This window comes from Mytilus californianus, unplaced genomic scaffold, assembly GCF_021869535.1.
Source record: "Mytilus californianus isolate M0D057914Y unplaced genomic scaffold, xbMytCali1.0.p SCAF_6, whole genome shotgun sequence".
NCBI classification, from domain to species: domain Eukaryota; kingdom Metazoa; phylum Mollusca; class Bivalvia; order Mytilida; family Mytilidae; genus Mytilus; species Mytilus californianus.
Window position 1 is genome coordinate 37,285,453 of NW_026262712.1, and position 21,664 is coordinate 37,307,116.

A 21,664-nucleotide genomic window follows, 5' to 3' on the forward strand; every position below is an offset into this window, starting at 1 on the left:
ATATTGTAACATTTTCTTATTTGTATTACTTTTTTTTCTGTTTACAATTTCTTTTTCCTGTTATACTTTATTTAAGGCAAATAGAGTGTTCTTAACCTGCTAATAATTTTTATCCTCTTAATTTAACTTCTTTAGTTTTAAAGATATAAGCAAACCAAAATGCATGCAGGTTTCACAAATACTTTCAATCATATGATCGAAGGAAATAGCTGGCTTGTATTAGTCCCAAACAATTTTTTTTAACCGCTAACCCAATACGATAGATATCTATGTTAAAAGGGTACTATTTGAGAACTTAAGATAATCAACTTTGTATTAAGATAAGATCTAAACTGAATTTCTTGATATGTATTTCCACTATCTTTTATAAAAAGTTAAATTCCCGATTCTATCAATTTATAATATTCGACACTGGAATCATTTGAATTTAATAACTGAGGAATGGGATAAATGAAAATAATTCGGATTTTTAAATATATATAGTATATACACATAGCTATATTTTGAGACCTGCTTTTAATTGACGTAGGAAACCGAAGAGTCAAAACCCTCCGACATGAAAACTAAAGTAAAGCTTTATTTTTGTATATTGGTGGTTGACGGTGGTGCTATTGTTAACTTTTAAATCATCTATTTTTATTCGTAGTTAGTGCTTAATGGCGACAGCTTCTAAGAGCTGTGGTGTTTGCGAAATCCGTCACATCACCAAACCATCCAAAGTCTTGTGTACAGAATGTGACGAGGGACTATGTACAGAATGCAGTGAACATCATAGCTTGTCTAAGTCGTGGAGAAGTCACAGCGTGATATCTTTTACTGATTACCAAAAATTACCAGCTGATATACTTAAATTTAGTCAGAACTGTACCAAACACAATACAAAGTATCAAATTTATTGCCAGAGGCATGAATTTCAATGCTGCAACAAGTGTATTGTAGAAAGCCATAAAGAATGCCGATATTTCGTTGCATTATATGATGTCATTCACAATGTCAAAACCTCCAATGCCATGTGCGAGATAGAGGAAACATTAGTTGATCTACACAAAACACGCCATTATCAACAGGATAATCTGACGACATTGAAAGAAGGTAGAAAGGAAACAGAAAAAGAAATAAAGACGGCCAGAATAAAGATCAACAACCATCTCGATAAACTGCAATAAAATTTAATAAAACAACTCTATACGATAGGAGAAAAAGAAAAATCTAAAATTTGTCAGTTATTATCATCAATTGAAAAGAAAGAAAAGGAAATAGCAGAATGCCAGAGAAACATTGGGAACATCAAGCAACATGCAACGGACCTTCAAGTATTTCTTTCAATGAAAAAAATAGAAGATGACATTTATAGCAAAAATCAATTCCTGCTGTCGCTTGAAGAAGGCAAGCATTTGGAGCAAACTTCACTTTCATATAAGATCAACACCTTTATCAAGAAGATCATGTCCGACATCATAAGTTTTGGAGGAGTACGTATTGAAGCTAAATCTTCTGATATTGTTTTCACTAGGAAAAAGGCCAAACAATCCCAAATGATGGTACCAACGGTTCAAACAAGATCCATTGAAAATATAAAGCTAACGATACACGAGACCGTCAACACTCAAGGGAACTCGATCTACGGATGTTGTATGCTGTCGGATGATAGATTGGCATTCACTTACTACCGGGATTGTAAGGTAATCGTATTCAAAATCAACGGATTAAAATACTTTGATGTGATGATGCCGTCTTATGCGCTTGATATAGTGTACATCAGTCAGGACAATACATTGGCTACTACATCCGGTCAATCAGAAAAGAACTGTATTACTATCATAGACCTGGGTAGGAAACAAATCAAGAAAACAATTGCACTGGATTCGGTTAATTATGGCATGGCAATGAAAGATAATCGATTGATATATTCCGCTGCCGACAAAGGTATACGAATGATAAATCTGCACGACGACCTACAGGTGTTACAGTTGGAGATGAAATGCTGCATTTCTGTTACATTGCAACATATAGAGACAACATATATCATACAAATGTTAGAACATACACTGTTACGTGCTATAATCTACAAGGTAGACTGCAATGGACATTCCAAAATGAAAGCGTTCTGAGGCATCCATATGGTATTGATGTAGATAATGATGGTAATGGGTACGTGTTAGGGTTGAGGTCGAACAATGTGGTAGTTATTTCCCCTAATGGACAACGACATAGAGAAGTATTGACAGCAACTGATGGTCTTAACAATCCTGTTTCACTTCATTATAGTGGATCAAAGAACCAGTTGCTTGTTGTGGACTTCGGTGGCAAGGCGCATTTGTTTAATTTTGTTTGAAATGTTTACTGTCAAAATCTCTTTCTTTAGATCATTCTGTGAAATAATAACTGGATTTCAGAAACATTTTTTGTTTATTTTTTCAGTTATTCTATATGTTGTTTTGTTTGAAACAAATTCATAAATTCAATGGTATATATAGTTGTAAATCTTTATATAGATATAAGAAGATGTGGTATGAGTGCCAATGAGACAACTCTCCATCCAAGTCAAAATTTATAAAAGTAAACCATTATAGGTCACAGTACGGTCTTCAACACAGAGCCTTGGCTCACACCGAACAGTAAGCTATAAAGGGCCCCAAAACATTACTAGTGTAAAACCATTCAAACGGGAAAACCAACGGTCTAATCTATATAAAAAACGAGAAACGAGAAACACTTATGATGTATATTTTGTCACAGCCAAAAGAGTTGTTTAAAAACGTGTCTTATAATCAAGAATAACAATTACTAGTTATAGCTGTCGATATATGAAATAAATAATCAATCCAATACCGCCCAACAAAGCCTCACAATACACTTAATATTAACACGATTAATAGATATGATTGTTTTGATTTATTTATGTTAGAAATTTCAATAAAGTAGACAAATATAAATATGACATTGTCGACATACAGCGGAATTCAATATTGATATTATGAAAATGTTCAAGATATAAAATATCACTCTATGGCCACATGATTCTTTGAAGCATACGTTTATCTTTATTAAACCAATTTCATGGCTTGGGATCAAAAGTTTTAATATGAACAGATGAACTAATCAACATAAGTTATCTTTATATCGAAATAGCTCCATAAAAACCCTGACATGTAGTACCAAACGCAGGGATTACGTAATTATACCACACTTAAGAAAAATATCATACATATTTACAGAAAGGACTTCGCTGATACTTTAATTTGTGTAAGTTATCAATAAGTCAGAATATACATGATAAAGTATGCTAACAAAGGAGTTATCAATGATTTTAAAATTTGACGATGTATTTTAAGGGAAATCCAACCAACATGTTATATCGCAGCAACCGAACGATAAAAATGTCCAAAAGATATGAAGCGTTACAAATACAACCTTCAACAATTGACAGATGTCCATACATTACATCAGAGACATATATGCCTCTGGTAACAATAAGCCCTAAATCATCCCGCGTTGAACACGAAAGTTCACCAGCAAATAAATTTAACGGCATACATATTTAGAGAAAAGATTTCGCTGGTATTTTAATTTGTGTAAGTTATCAATAAGTCAGCATATACATGATATATCTGTCAAAATATGCTAACAAAGAAGTTATCAATGATTATAAAATTTGACGATGTATTTGAAGGGTCATCAAACCAACTTGTTATATCACAGCAACGTAACGATAAAAATATCCAAAAGATATGAAGCGATACAAATACAGTCCTCAACAATTGACACATGTTCATACATTACATAAATGCCTTTGGTTACATTAACCCCTTAATAATCTCGAGTCAGACACGAAAGTTCCCAGCAAATAAATTTAACGGATATAAAATAATGAGATGTGGTATTATTTCCAGTTAGATAACTATCCCCCAAGAGACCAACTGACGTAGTTGTTAGCAACAATAGATCACCGTATATAGCTTATCAATAATCTACCATCAACAGCAAATTATCTAAATAAAAAACATGATACATGACACTGACGAGATTCTTGACTTGGAACAGACACACGAACATGTGACGAGGTAAAATTGGCGGTCGGTACTTGTTATCAGGGATTCTCCAACGAAATAAATTTGGGAGGGGTAGTCTTTCCAGACCCAAATTTTGAATCGCAGGTATAGCCTTCCCTGAATTTACCAGCATTGGTCTTTTAACCTGGCAAGCCTTAGACCAGCGGCTAAACTTTGCCATGCGCATTTTCAAACATAAATCTTTGTTGTATTTGATCTACAGCTATGAATCCTATTGTATATGAACTTGACCATCTTTCCATGTACTACTTGTCAGGGTAAAATAAATCACCAGTTTTCGTATATCGATTTTTTCAAAGAGGATATGTCTGTATGACCATGCTATGACCTTATGTTGACATGTCAGTGGTCAGCCTAGATATTTATCTCCGAAATTATACCTAACAAAATAAAGATTTTTACATATGCATGAATTTGAACATCTGAGACTGTTTCTTTTCATCATTCAGATTTCAGTTTGGAAGTTTATATTGATAGATTTAAAAATTGTTAAGAAAATAATGTTGACTTAAGATGAATTTTGCTATTATTGTTAGGTCATTTTTGGTTACATAGTCAAATTCGGGAAAGTGTTAAGAACGCATCAAATTTGTAAAAGTTATTTTCATAATCATTATCAATATGAGCAGAAAATTCAAATATTGAGGTAGGTGAGACATTTCAGTCCTTTAACTGTTTATTAGCATTTGGCCTCCATTGCACTGTAAGTTTTACAATCTGTCTAACTGTGATATCAGTCTTACTATCTACAAAAGGTTTTAGTATTAAACGATAAATAGTAATTTTTTACGAAGCACATGTGAAAGTTTTTTGTTCATGTATAAGATCTACATAAAAGACAGAAATTACATCTGATACATGTATTTTGCGATGCATTGGCAGATTCAGGGTGAATAGAGAACACATGCCCCAAACCTTTGATCGGAAAAATATTTGATTTTGCAATGCAACAAATATTTTGTTTACCATTACGGCCAATTACACCTCACTTTCCTCAAACCCAAGATCAGCAAGTACATTATTTAACTTAAACTTCTTCAAATAAATTCATCGAATCGAAAGTAATTGGCTAATTGTCATTATTCTTTATAATAATGCTCATTTCAAGGTTTACTTCATACGTTGAAGTATATTTTCTTGGTGACCAACTGACATGATAGTCATTATAATATGACCAAGAAGCTCCAAGTAGCCTGAATATCTCAGCAGGCAAATAGAATCAACAGTCGCCTAAGTTTTTCAAATTAGATCCAGGTCCAGCTGGTTAATATTTTTAAAAAGATGTTCATATTATTAAACATGTTAAAGGATTATAAACCTATAGGACTCAATTGGCAATTTCCATTACTTTCTTTTCGTGTAGATCTGTCTTGCTGATCATTTTCGCTTTGACATTTTCTGTATACCTATTATAGTTTTCAAAATAATTTGTTAAAAAATTAGCTATGGTTAAAAATTGTCATTTATTGGTGGTAAATCCCATAATGGAGAATGGCTGATTAACGTCCAGCTGCAGGTTATCAGGCCACATTATTCTGCCTCGAGGGCAATCAGTCTTTGCTTTTACTCCTAAATACCTGGTGCTTAGCGAAGAAGCAGCAAATATCAATTTTCAAGGACTGGTTGACCCGGTCTAGGATCAAATACCCGACTTTCAGCACTCGAGACTAGCACGCAATTGCGAGAGCACCGAGACGGTAACTTCTATAAAACAATGAATGATAAATTCTGTTATGTTCATCTACTTGCAAATTATACTTGCTATTCACAATATTTCTTTATCGCTTATGGTTCAAAATATAATAGCAAAAAAAACGCATATCACGACGGGTATTATCAGAATTGTTTTCTTAAGATCAAATGGTGTGTGGTTGGAACAAAGTTATGTAATAGAGTATGTATTTTATTAATTCAAAATATATTAAAAGGGTGGGGGAAGTGGATGTCTACTCTACATAAAAAACTACAACACAACTCCATCAATATAACAGAGTGATCTTCGGTGATTCAGAACGGTAAGCAAATCCTGCTGCACATGTACCACGGCGATTACTCATTTAAGGATTAAGTTGACGATTTTGAAATTATTGTTTTTTATCTAGACCTTGTTTCTTCCATGACATTTTCTGTTTATAATTTCTTCCCATCTTTCATACATTGTAAATAGAAATAGGTTTTCGTTGTAAAAGCATATTTTTGGTGCTTAAAGTCTCTTTCTATCTATCATCTAGTTTTCGCAAAAAAAAAGAAAGAAAAATGAGGGGGGGGGGGGGGAGTCATTGAAAAATAATAACTCTAATAAGTAATCAACTGACAATTTTGACTTGTTTGTTAATCTAGGTTAGCTAATTATTTTTTCGCATAAAGTTTCTCTCTCTCTGTATGATAAAGTTTTCAAGATTATTGGTAAAAATAATAAAAAATCATTTAAGGACATTAATCCATTTAAAAAAACTAACAATGATACCAGGTTAATATTGTGTACGCGATACGCGCGTTTCATCTATAAAAGACTAATCAGTGACGCTCGGATAAAAAAAGCTTAACAGACTAAATAATTTACGAAGTTGAGGAGCATTTAGGACTCATTATTTCGTAAGGTTTTGCTAAATTTAGCTAAGATGACTATTCCTTGGTTTGAAATATTTAATTTTTCGAACAATTCATAGTTTTATAAAAAGTTCATTGATAATTATGACAATATCAATTATATGTCATTTCAACGCAGAACTACTGACTACTAAGGAATCATTTGATGATTTAATCCAATTAACTTATTTGAAGATATTGTTTTATTGCTTAGTTTAACTGTTTACAATTTATATCTATTTTTTAGTTTTCACAGATAAATGAGAAAAAAATAAGGGAAATCGTTATTCAAGGGCAATAACTCCATTAATATTTGATTGATGGTTTCGGTCACGTTTATTTACTTATAATCTGTTTGTTTTTGCTTTATTTATTTTTTTTATTTTCTTCGGTTTGTTTCTCTATCCATTTGATTTGTTGCCAACAAAAAAAAAAAGAAAACAATAGTTAAAATTGTCATATAACATGTTTAAGAACATAACTCTGTTAGATAGGAGTCGATTGACAATTTCAACCATGTTGAATTTTTGGTAGATCTTGTCGACGCTATAAGCAGTCGACTGACGATTTCAGTTATTGACTAGAAACTTTTACAGCAAAAAATCAACTTTAATTTATTGACTTTGTTTTGTTTTTATGGGATATAAACTTTCTTGACGCTAAATTTGTTTTGTCACTAACGTTTTCTTCTTTACGATTATAGTCGTTAATTAGGGAGACCGGATATTTATAGATCTTGTCTAACTAATAGTTTTTGTTGCCCGATATCTCTAACGCTTTCATGGTAATGTTCCTTAACATACTGATTATTTTCACTCTGTCATTTTGGTTTAGTTATTGAGACATAAAGCAAAAGCTGAGGGTGGTTTCACCTGCAAAACGCAGTTGGGGGTCCATGTAAGTTTACGAATGTTTCTGTGAAAAAAAGCAACTATCGAATAAAATATTTAGAACCGAGAAATCATGAAATAAATTTAAAATAAAAAGTCGAAAGAAAGTTAGACATGTTTAAAATGACAAAGTATATTTTGATACAACCCTATCGAACTTGTTAGTGTGTAGATAAAATTCGGAAATTTATCAGATTTTATATCAGTCACGTTATGCATAACCATCCTGTTAAACCAGGCGATCGGGAATGTTTATTTCACATTAAAAGGTAACTTTCAGGATTTACCCGCTAATTCCAAGAGTAATTCTTCACTAGTAACGGTTTTTCTATTCTTCCAAATATGATCTAAGTTAGTGAAATATGTAAAAGTTTATTATATTTACTTTTGTTCTAGGTAGGGACATAATATATATCTATCATTATTTATGTTATGTCCCAGTTTTAGGACATGATATTATCTTCGTTATCTACAAGTGTTGTAAAGTATTATACCAATCCATCGAACTATATACAAACGCGAATTGCGGATCCATGATTTTTAAAAAAGAGTGCAATTCCATAAAACGGAATAAATATATTCGTAAGGCGAAAAAAATTGGACAAATATATGCTAAAAAAAGATGTTTTCGTTACTCTTTATTTTCATTGTGTACAACTACTACAAGTACCTAGTCACCGATACTTGGGGTGTACGCTTTCTTCGGTAAATTCGCAAATGCCCGTTCACAAGCTTATTCGTTTAACAGGATCAGGGAACGGAACTGTATTTGGTATATGTATCTCTTCTATCAGTATACATGTAAAGTTTCCCTTATATTTACATCAAAACAAAACAAAAACAACAAACAACAAACCACAACAACGAAGCCCAATTCACATACGTCTAAGCATTTAACATGTCCTTTTTTAAGAGGAAAATATTTATTAATTGTATTAGAATTAATTAGATACAAAATAGTGTCAAAAACCGTAACTCTCTTTCTTTTTATTTTTTTTTACAAATACAGCAAGAACCTAGTAATCAATAGAGGTTTTAATGCATTATAAGTTTCGTAAAAAAAGGAAATTAACAATTTTTAATGTATCTATCGTTCCATTAATAAATAATTTGTCTTTTTTACAAAGATTGTTTTAATATCTTTGCTCGGCTTAGTTTTACTGTGACATGCCAATTAGTTTGGTGTAATAAGTTTACAAATATATTCATTTAGCTAAATGATTTATAATATTTATATTTTCCTATTCCAACTAATATTTTCAATCAGGTGATCGATGGAAATAGATGGCTTTTATTGGTCTCAAATCAAAATTAATTATATGTAGCCGCTAACCCATTTATTAATAATTACCATGTTTCAAACGAACAATCGCTGTATTTGATATAAACTTCATATTTAAGGTAAATCTAAACAGAATTTCTTGATATATATTTCCATTATCTTTTATTTAAATCTATATTCCCGATTTTAACAATTTGAAATATTTGACATTGGATACTACACAAGCTGCAATCATTTAAACTCATTTATATTTCAAGCGATTAAATAACTTTGGAATTTCTTTTTTGCAATATATATATATATTATTGATTGATTGATTATTGATATTAAACGCCACTTTCAGTATGGATGGCTATATTATAAAACCTGTTTATTGAAAACCTAATTGATGTAGGAAACCAAAGTGTCTAAAGCGAATCAACACACTTCAACATGAGAACTAATTAAGCCTCAATGTTTGATGTTAGTGGTCGATTGGGTGCTGTTGTTATAAACTTTTAAATCAGTTATTGTTATTTGTAGTTTGTATAATGACGACAACTACTAAGAGCTGTGGTATTTGTGAACTCCGTCACATCACCAAGCCATCCATAGTCTGGTGTACGGAATGTGACGAGGGACTATGTACAGAATGCAAGGAACATCATAGCTTGTCTAAATCATCGAGAAGCCATTGCGTGATATCTTTGACTGAATACCAGAAATTACCAGCTGATGTACTTAAAATTACTCAGTACTGTACCAAACACGATAAAAAGTATCAAATGTATTGCCAGAAGCATGAATTTCCATGTTGCAGCAAATGTATCGTGGAAAGCCATAAAGAATGCCAAGATTTCGTCGAATTAGATGACGTCATTCACAATGTCAAAACCTCCAATGCAATGTGCGAGATAGAGGAAACATTAGTTGAAGTAGCAGAAAATATACAAAACATTCACCAGCATCAACAGGACAATCTAACGACATTTAAAGAAAGAAGAAAGAAAATAGAAAAAGAAATAAAAACGACCAGAATGAAGATCAACAACCATCTCGACAAACTACAAGAGGATTTGATGAAACAACTGCATGCAGTAGAAGAAAAAGAAAACTCGAGAATATGTCAGTTATTGTCATCATTAGAAAAGAAAGAAAAGGAAATAGCAGAATGCCAGAGAAACATTATGAACATTAAACAACATGCAACGGACCTTCAAGTCTTTCTTTCAATGAAAATAATAGAGGAGGACGTCTATAGCAAAAATCAATTCCTGCAGTCGCTTGAAGAAGGCAAGAATTTCAAGCAAACTTCTCTTTCATATAAGTTCAACACCTCTATGAAGAATATCATGTCCGATATCATAAGTTTTGGAGAAGTGCGTATTGAAACTAAACCTTGCGATATTGTTCTGATTAGGAAAAAGGCCAAGCAAGCCCAAATGATGGTACCAACCGTTCAATCAAAATCCATTGAAAATATAAAGCTAACGAAACACAGGACCTTCAACACTCAAAGAACCTCAACCTTTGGATGTTGCATGCTGTCCGATGGTAGATTGACATTTACCACCTACTGTGGTTGCAAGGTAATTATATTTAACATGAAAGGATTAAAAGACTTTGAGGTGCAGATGCCGTGTTATGTGTATGATATAGTGTACATCAGTGACGACAATGCATTGGCTGTCACATCTGGTGATTCAATTGTGCAGTATATTACCATTATAGACATTGAAAAGAAACAAATCAAGAAAATAATTTCACTTGACTCGCATAGTTATGGCATAGCATTGAATGGAAACAGATTGGTTTATTCCGGTTACGACAAAGGAATACGAATGATCAACCTGTACGACGAGTCAATAAGTACAATAGTCCATGACACCATGCCTTCTGACTGTTACACTGCAACATATAGGGATAACATATATCATACAAACAGACAAAAAAGCACTGTGACATGTTATAATTTGCAAGGTGAAATACAATGGACATTCCATAATAAAAGCGTTCTGAAGAATCCTCGAGGTATAGATGTAGATAGTGATGGTAATGTGTACGTGGTGGGAAAAGGTTCGAACAATGTGGTAGTTATCTCCCCTGACGGACAACGACATAGAGAGGTATTGACAGCAGTTGATGGGCTACGTGATCCTGTCTCACTTCATTATAATGGACCAACGAATCAGTTGCTAGTCACGAACTTATTAAACAAGGCTCATTTATTTAATCTTACTTGAACCAAAACAAAAATAGTTAAGGTTTCTCATTCTCTATGTGATTCTGTGAAATTTTTATTTTAACCGGATGTAATTTGTAGTGCTTGTTTTAAAGAAAATTACGCATCCAGTTATATAAAGTTGTTTAGCTGGTAATATAGAAATCGTTTATCTTTTGTTTTCTGTCCCATTTATAAGACTTGTTGGTGGTTAAGCTTAAACAAAGACTTTATTACTAAATGTTCATTGATTTAAAAATGAGCAAACCAATAACACACAACAGATCCCTATTAGTTAAGGATATTCTTACGTTAATATTGATTGATATGAGGATGGAAACCGCGCTACTTGCGCAATTCAAGGATATAAAGATATACCATATGTCTGTTTGATCGTGTGTCTGTGCGTCCGTGTGTTTGGTCCTCTTTGAGCTCTTACGCGTACAATTACAGTCAGACTTTTTTATCAGCATTGTCCCGGACAAGTTCTGAATCAGTGCCCCTTGAAATAAAAATTGAATGGAAATTTGCATTGTAAGCGCTCTCTTGTCTTTATTTTTGTACGATTATTACAAAATCAAATGTGTTAAACAAAAATGTCGCAGACGAGGTCTTAAAGCTGTGAAGTTTCCTGGAAATCAAAACTCAGTGAAAATGTAGTGTTAGCGCTCTTAAAGTGGCTCGGCCCTTTTACAGTGCGCAGTTTTTAACGCATGTTTCTAACGACGAACGCCTTGGAAACGATCGCTTTGAGGAGTCTTCTCACAAATAGTTTTGACGACATTGGAACGCAGTCGTGTCTGAGAGCACCCTTTCCCGTTGTCAACAAGCGATGCAAAACTTTCTACAAAAAAGGAAATTACGGTCAGAAATACAGAGTGGTTTGTTCATTTTTCACATAAAAGTTTTAAAGGACAGAAATATACATGATATAAGCATAGCATTTAAAAGTGAAAATATAAATTATATTGATATGTTGTATATAATTGTACGACTGCCAATGACGCAATGTTTAACCTTCAAGAAAATACAGCGATGTAAACAACTTCAAGTCACCGTACGGCTTTCAAAAACAAGTAAAACCCATATATAGTATGGTATAGGAACCTGTTGTTCAGTGATTATCGTTTGTTGATGTGGTCCATAAGTGTTTCTCGTTTCTCGTTTTTATATAGATTAGACCGTTGGTTTTCCTGTTTGAATTGTTTTACACCAGTCATTTTGGGGTCCTTTATAGCTTGCTGTTAGGTGTGAGCCAAGGCTCCTTGTTGAAGGCCGTACTTTGACCTATAATTGTTTACTTTTTACATATTGTGACTTGGATGGAGAGTTGTCTCATTGGCAGCCATACCACATCTTCTTGATTCTATATAAAGGCATCGGGGTTCATCAGCACACTATCCGTTTTGCGTATAATTACATTTTTTCACTCTCTTAAATCTTTTGTTTTTAATTGAAATATCTTCATTTTCAAGTATTGTCAGGATTTTATTCCAGAGTATGAGAAATTTTTCTCAATGCAAACACAGTTATGAACAAAACAATTTTCAAGCAAAGACTTAATACTATCACATCTAACATTTCAATTTACAGATTTATATACTTTATCAAATCATGGGCACGAAAAAGCACTCTAAAACAACCACTGGCCTCTAACTGGAAGGTTTTTTTTTGTATTTGTTAGCGTAAAGAGGATATCTAACAAATTCTCTCTCATATCATAATTTCTTGATTTCCGGAACTCTTAGAATAGTCCTATAACATAAGACCTCGGGGGCAATATTTTCTATTGATAATATTTTCCTTTTACTTGTTTTGCTATTTGTTATTTTGTTATTTTCTATTTTATCTATCAAAAAAAACCGAGTTCGCATTAAAAAAAGAGGAAATATCAGAGTAAAAACGTTAATAATTACATAAGAATGTATAATTATAAAAAGACTACCGGAACTCGAGCAACACATTTCAGTAAATTGATTATTTGTTTTACACAGAAAAAAACCCGACACTTCAATAAATTGCTGTTTCCCACCTTGAATCATAGATGAAAATTGGCCTGGACTTATTATTCCCGACCTTATATATCGGTCTACGCTATTATCCCTCAATGCCGCATGATTTGCAGAGAAGCGCATAATCTTTGGTTTAGCATATGGATGGACAACAAATACCAAATGATGTAAAATAATTCAAGGGGTCAAAGGGTGGTGAGGTAAAATATCATGTTAGGCATGTGCATTTACCACAACTGCCACTTGATATTATGATTTCCTAAATAAACAAATCTCATTAGCTTCATTTTGAATTAAAACAACTGCATATATTGCAGTTTTCATGTCATGAATCATGTTTGCAGCAAAATTCACTACAGGCAGCAAAAAATAAATTAAAACAGCTCTATTAAACATGTTCAAAAAAATTTTGATTCATTTTTTGAAACATTTTTTCCTCAAATGTCTATGAGATTAAATTTATAAAACATTAATTTTCATTGTAAATTCCAATATAACTATTGACATGTATAGTTGATAATACATCATGTACATGGACAATCATTAACTGATCAGCTCCATATTTTCACTATTTCTATATCAATATTCTTCTTCAGCATGTTTAGTGTTTTTAAATGACTCAATATTCTGTATTCATCATTAGGACACGTAGGTAAAGTAGGTCCTTTTCATCTTTATATTTTTATATGGATTTTGACAGCACTTAGCATATAGTTCCAAATTATAGTTGATGTTGGCTTCTTTAGTGGATTCTGACAACACATTGTATATAGTCACCAAGTATAGTTGATCTTGGGTTCTCATATGGATTTTGACAGTACTTTGATTATACATGTAGTTCCAAGTATTGTTGATCTTGGCTTCCAATGTTGTTCTTAAGTTTCAGCACGTTACATATAGTTCCCAATTCCAAGAAAAGATGTTCTTGGCTTCTCATGTAAATTCTGTCGGTTTTTAATATTAAAACAACCAATGGAAACGTTTACATTTCAAATTTTAATGTTTTTAACATTATAATTATACTGACTTGGTTCTAAAAGTCTTTGAATTTGATGTAGCCGTTATTGTTGAAAGGCTGGAAATGTTTAGAAATAAGGTCACAATCGCACATTTCGCTTACATTTGAGGAAAAAACGAGCCTGATGACCCCCATTTTTCTTTGCATGTTTGGATTCAGCATAAAAAGATCTACAAAATATGTCAAAATAAAAAATTCTACAGGCGGTCCTTATTGGGGTGAACCACCTTAAGCATATATTTTTTAATTGATACCAAAAATTTAAATCAACAATGTTTAGGACAAATTCGAAAATCAGTGACGATCAATTATTTTTACAGGAATTATGTCCTATCAAAATGTAAATTCTTTGAAAAATTAAATTGTTAACACACTCATGCCTCCATTTTTGTCCGATTTTTATAAAATTCAGATTAAAGCTTGATATGAGCAAGGCTTGAGAATATTTCAATGATCAGTGCTCATAATATTTTTAATAGGAGCTATGGCCCTCAAAAATTGAAATTCTACGGAAAATTAGATTTTGAGCTGTCCCATGCATTTTTTATCTATTTTTTGTCAGGTATTATGATATAGCTTAAAAGAAAAAAAAATGTTAATCCTATATCGCATACACCTTGTTCGTCTGTCCAGTTTGTCAAAAAAATATTATCATTACATTTTTTATATGTATTACTGAACAGAATTGTTTTATTATTAGTCCACAGCTTTATTGGCAGTGAATAATTGTAATATGTGAGCACTTATGGGATCTGTCAGACACCATTTTACTGTTACATGTAACTTATACTTTGAACTTTTTAGTATTTTGAATTTACATGAAAGTGATTAGTGACAAAATTTTCTTAGGTAATACTAAACAGAATTGCTTGATATTCGGTCAGCTGTAACATATAAGGTTGCAAAGTTTGAGTGATTTTTGTATCTTTCAGACAGATTTTCCCTGTCCTAAACTTTAGACTACGACTGGGGGTATGCTAAGCACGATCTGCGATTTTTTTTTATATTAGTGCCCTTGGACATATCATAAATACATCGGCAGGAAAGAAGACATGTTCTATAATTTTGATAATTATTTTTTTAATTAAGAAATTTCAATAAATAACAATTTATGGTGGAAATAAAATTTTAGATTATGAATATGGTCAGGATTGTAACGAGAAGACCTTGACCACATTATACATGTTATCATACGTATGTTGCAGCTGCAGATTGACCAATCACATAATCATATTGTGTTAAAGAAGTAAATAAAGAGATTTTTGTAATGCAAAGCTGAATTTGTTTCAAATTTTATTTTACATCTTCTCTGACCATTTAAATCAATATCACAGCAACTTATCCAAAGAAATATCTTCATCTCTTAAACTACTGAACCAATCGAAGCTAAACATGAATGATCGGTAGTTTGTTAACATATTCAGTTCGATTGATCAACCATCATGGCTGCTATGAATATTAAAAAAAAGCTTAGATGGATGAAATACATGCAAATAATTGTCTCTATTTTAAAAATTGTAGTAGTTAGTAAATAGTAAATAGAAGAAAAAAAATGTTTATTGTTTTGTAAGACACAAAAACCTGTGGTATATATTCGCATGAGACAACGTTCATTTTTCAGGGATTTGTATCTCTTAGAAGGCCCGTATGAAAATTTCAACAGGAGTTCAACTGGACTACAGCTGGACTTGAGACTATGAAAAGTCCAGTCTGACATGAGCCGTACACGTACTTTTTCTTATACTTTAGTTATTTACCAGCCGGTATTTTCTTAAAAAGTCCAACTGCACTTTTTGTAATGCTGACAAGAAAATAAACACGGCTGGACTTTTGAGGAAATTTGTAAAGTCCAGCTAAACTATATCGAGTCCATATTTTTGCCAGAAATGCCGGCTGCTTTTTTTTCAGACGTACTTTTATTAAAGTCCAGCTGGACTTAATGAACCTGACTAATTTCCCTGGAAGTCCAGCCGGGGTATCTATTATAAGCAATTCAAAGAAAAGTCCAAATGAATATTATAAGTACGGTTCTCAGTACGGTTACAGTACGGCTACTGTCCGGCTGGAGTACGTGTAACGTTTTTCATACGGGTGTAGACTTTTTCAGTTTAATTTGGCAAATTATCTTTCAAATATAGTTCTAGGTCATATTCATTTTTTACTTCAGTATATTTAATGGTATTTAGTTTTAAAAGCCGTTATTATTTGCCATTCATATACATGTATCAAGAAAATAGATTAATTGATTGTTATAAAAATAAGGAGATGTGATACGATTGCCAATGATACAATTATCCTTCCAAGTTCAAATGAAGTGGATGTAAGCAATTATAGGCAACCGTACGGCCTTCATCCTTTAGAAAAAATTATACCATATAGTCGGCTATAAAGGCCCTTACATGAAAAATATGAAACAATTCAATTGAGGAAACCAACAGCCCAATTAATAACAAAACAATCTACGAAAAACAAATATGACATACATGAAGCTAGAACAAACACTGAACTACAGGCTCCTGACTTGGGACATGCACATAAAGAATGCCGCAGGTTTAAACATGTGTGTGTGCGCTCAACCCTCCCCTAACCTGAAACAAAAGGACAAACATCTATCAAAACCACAAACCAGACTTGCCCACTGTTCAATGGTTGTCGTTCGGTGGACCGATGTAGTTCATAACTGTTTGTTTCTCGTTTCTCGTTTTTATATAGATTAGACCGCTGTTGTTTTTTTTTTGTTTTTTTGAATTGTTTTACACTAGTCATTTTGGGACACTTTCTAGCTTACTGTTCGATGTGAGCCAAGGCTGCGTGATGAAGTCCGTTGTTTGACCTATAACTGTTAACTTTTTATACATTGTGACTTGGATGGAGAGTTGTCTGATGGGCACTCATACCACATTTTATTTATATTTGCAGGGAATTTATCCATCCTTCATCCCTTACAGCAAAGATGACACTTAGTGCAGATCTGAGAGTACTTGCAGTTACTGACCGCTAGTTCAAAGCCTATAACAACAACAAAACATGTATCTAGGACTAAAATATCAATCAGTGCATATCCAACATCCAATGTATTTAATGTAAAGACGTCATTAACATTCGAAAAAAAAACATGAGCTTGTGCAATACCAAATTATAGGTATCGACAGATTGCAGTTCCGTGAAAGTATATATGTGTATAACAATAATATTTAGTATAGTTTTAAAATACTGATAACAAAATCAATATTTATACTAATAAAAACAATATTCAAAAATTGATTACAAGTGTTGAAATGATAACCTTTTGGAATTGTAAGGATTGATAAGTTTACCTTTACCGTATCTAAATTACCAGGCTCGGAGAACAACATAAATGTAAAATTTAGGATGTGCTATTCCGTTTGAAATAAGTTCTACAGGTACAGCCAAATTTGCAAACTTAATCTTTGTATATATATAAGAATTTAGTAGAGGTTGGTAGTAATTTGTGGTAACGAGATCCCTGACTTAATAATTTCCCCTACCTTAGTAGCAATATACCAACTTCAGCTGCATATAGGATATATATTTTCCAACTTATGCGGTATTTAAGAGCTTGCAGCTGCTCCTCAGACTTTGTAAAACGTCACCAGTGTCTGAGTAGAAAGTTGATGAACCAGGGATATGTCAAAGAACGTCTCGTCCTTTTTCTGAAAAAGTTGATCGGAAGGTACCAAGACCTTGTTGATAATTATTCCGTATCAACTTCACAAATAGTACACGTTGGTCTTCAAATATAGATTCTAGGTACTGACGTTGTTTACCATCTTAAAACGTGTTATATTATTCTTTTATTTGTCTTTATGAATATTACTTTTGCGGTTTGGTCAATTTTTGGTGATATCCATTTGATGTAGCTCTGTACTTGTGCATCCCGTCATTGTGTTATTGTGCTATGGTAAATTATCATCTTAATAACGTGTTATAGTACTCTTTTGTTTGTCCGTATGAATATTACTTTTTCTGTTTAGTCTATTTTTGGTGATATTCATTGACGTGGCTCTGTACTTATACATCTCGTCATTGTGTTATTGTGCTATGGTAAATTTTTGTATTCTTGTCTTTCATTTTTGCTAATGTGCTTTGTCTATATGCCTTTTTGTGATTCTTTGTTACATTTTTGTTTGTTTTTATAGTGATTAAGCAGCAGTTAACATTGTGTTATAATCTTAATTACTATATAATTAAGAACATGTATTGCTCATATTTTTAACTGTCAACTCCCCAACCCTAAAAAGACAATGACAGGCCAAGTAAAAAACTGCCTTGAATAGCCTAGCCTCGTATGCAGAACTGCAGATACAAGATAATATTGACAAAATACGACGCAATAACTTTCTTGAAATGGGCAGTTTAGTGTCCATCTGAGACGACCTTGAACGCTTTACACCATCGATCATTTTCCTTACGATAAACTTTTGAGTATAGTCTTCATAATCATTTAGCTTGTTGTAGAAACTTAGGCCTGATGTGTACGAATTAATTGCTGAATGAGCGAGTCCCGATTTATACATTTATCCAATAAAAGCAACAATGTCATGCAGTGACGCAGGCCATACATTTGCAAGACCGATATCTTTCCTGAAACTGTAAAAAAAAAAAATTAAAGCCCTGGTATACAACTTTGCTGTACTAGGAGCTACCGAATTGTTTATTAAAAATCTACTTCAGTTCCGAAATGACCATATGAAACTCCACAGGAATGTCTGATGGAGTTTGACCTGCTTCCGGGGCCAATGTACGGAAACGGATCACCTGAAAACGAGACAAAGAAACTGCAATTGCATTACTTTCGCAATTATGCAACGCTCGTACCTGAATATTTTTACTACTAATAACAATACTAGAGGACGAATTAACTTCATTACGTACTTCTATTTTGATGTTCGCTTGTTAATTATCAAAACTAGTGCTAGGTTATCTATTCTTAATAAAATTTTCTTGTTGCAAAATTGAGGGGACCAAATTAACATGGCCAATAAATTAAACTGAGACCAATGCTTGGCAAAATAAGCCCCACAACTAAGAGAAGCATTTCCCGAACTATCAGTAAACAGCTCAAGCGTATCACTTGACAACCTGAGACTTTCCGAAAGATAGCATTCGCCATTAAAGTTTCTAAAAAATCTAACCAGACTAAAGCATCAGATCTCAGCTCTTGATTAATTTTTACATAAAAATACGACTTTCCGTGTTTAAGGTTTGAAATTACATCATAAAATCTTCTAGTAAAAGCCCTTGATGACGAAATTGCACGTGAGCAAAATGCCATTAGCCCTATGATTGACTCTAGTTCCTTCAATTTTATCTTTGTTCGACCAACCATGTATTGAATAACAGACTTTAAGTTAATTACCTTGTTTTCCTGAATTTTCACCAACATAAGTAAAGTATCAATGTCAAGACCAAGAAATGTCAAGGTTGTCGTAGGACTAACTGCTTTGTTGTCTGCCAATGGCACACATAAATCCTTATAAACTTTCATAAACGTCGCCATTAACACCTCACAATTATTATTTGACTCGTGTCCAGCAAATATAAAATCATCTAAATAATGATCCCATGTGTCCAGACCAGACATGGACTAAACAGCCCAGTGTATAAAGGTTGAAAATCGTTAAAAAAGCTGACATGAGCTACTTAATCTTAAGGGTAGACATTTATTTATGTAAAACTTATCCTGAAATTTGATACCCATAAGATCAAAATTTGCAGGATTTATGATTAAAAGCCTGAATGCTTGGCGAATATCGATTTTTCCGATTTTCGCACGCTTTCAGAGAGCTGAAATCATATTCAAAACATTGTCAAATGATGAGTATTTCACACTACAATAATCTTCAGGTATAAAATCATTAATACTACCACCGTTTGGATAAGACAAATGAGATATGAGACGCCAACCATTATCTGGTTTCTGAAGAAGTCCAATTGGAGAAATTCGCAGTGTCGATATAGGTTTTTTGGAAAATGGACCCAAAATCCTACCAAGTTTGACCTCGTCCTGCAACTTTGCTAATGTTTCGGACTTCTGCAGACGCCAATTTTCTTGCGGTAGTAGAAATACGTATCCCAAGATACTTTTTTAATTCAATTGTGATAATTGGAGTCCGTCCTTTATCCCATAGGTGATGTATCAGTTTGAACTCTGAAAGTAATACATCTAAATTCTATACAAAATTAACAATATGAACAACGTCATACAAAATTTACTTGAGATCTCTGTAAGATACAAACATAAAAAATGTGTCACAACTGTAATTGCATTCTGCTAAAGAATCACTTCATATATTGACCAGAATACGATTTCGTATTGATGGGATACTGCACCGAGTTGCCTCCACGTGTCTGAAATCTCGGTCTAAACTGAGGCCTAGGTTGCTGAAATCTTGCATTTCCAACGTTTTAATAGGGACAGTGAATAAGTGGGTGCTGATCAAAACATCTTAAACAAGAATGGGTATAAGAACATGACTGATTCATGCATTTACCATGGTAATTGAATGCGTAACATTTAAAGCGCCCCGTGCTTATTGGCACATTACTAATAGAAGACGGAGGATACATATAAAGCAGCCATAGCTCAGGTTCAGCATCAGCCCAAAACCCAGCTGGATACTGCGACATTCTGAGGCGAAATTGTTCATCGTACAATTTCCACCCTAGTGCGCACTGCTTAGCGCCTAGCCGAATACTATGCATGTACTTGAGTATATCTTGAAATACATGCGGGTGTGCAGTACAATATATACTTATATACACTAAAAATGTTTATCCCCTGTAGAGGCTTGTGAATTAACTAACACGAAGGCCAGGTCAATATATTCTGCTGCAATTATTTTTTGTCGCAAGCTTACAGGGATATTTCTAGCCAGGTCATTACTGGCCTTACTGCACGGAGATGGGGTTTGAAAAACTGGAAAATTACCTGATTGCGTAATGGGTTCCGTATACGTAGAATTAGAAGTAGCGGTTGTGGTGACCAGAGCCATAGTCATAACCTCTGAACTAAGTGAAGTGTTTGCTACTGGACTCTCTGAAGATCTGTTAACACCCACATTGCCACCAACTTTCGGACGCAAAACAGTTCTCTTAGCCGTTGGGGCCACATTGTCGCATCTTCCCTTAGGCGCCACCCTCTTCCTACCAGATGCTCTAAGAATTTTTATCTGAAAAAGACAAGCTATGAAAAATTATGTAAATATATATATATATATATCTATAAATATGATTATATATGATTTAAAACAATGTAAAAGAAACTAAAACAAATTGCTGATTCTGCTGTGGCCGATCGAGTCTCAAAGTACGAAAAAAATTAGATTTGCCATCCACCTTAAACTAACAATATTTGCATTCTGAATAAATTAAAAAATCCAGCAATTTGATGCGTCTTCTGTATTTTTCCAAAATCATGTTAAAATTCAAATAAAAAAACTTGGGATAGATATAAACTAATTCAAAATGTAAAAAATCTAAAAAAAAATTTAGAAATAAACTAGTTATCTCTAAGGACGCAGACAAACCTGACAATGCCATGCCGTCTGCTGCATAAAAAATTTAATTTCGCTCTGAC

At 33.1% G+C, this 21,664-nt stretch overlaps 1 protein-coding gene across 2 annotated transcripts in view; it reads left to right on the top strand.

Annotated features, from left to right (window-relative positions):
• The window catches only part of LOC127705450 (uncharacterized), a 351,867-nt gene that overhangs the window by 10,730 nt on the left and 319,473 nt on the right, over nt 1-21,664 (top strand). The window contains exon 4 of one of the 2 annotated variants that reach the window (XM_052209770.1): nt 10,794-11,071. The exons of the other annotated variant lie outside the window; for it this stretch is intronic. Coding sequence (XP_052065730.1) covers nt 10,794-11,056 — 263 coding nt within the window. The 3' untranslated portion in view covers nt 11,057-11,071. Of the gene's footprint in view, nt 1-10,793; nt 11,072-21,664 lie in introns of those variants that run through there. 2 annotated transcript variants of the gene reach the window in all.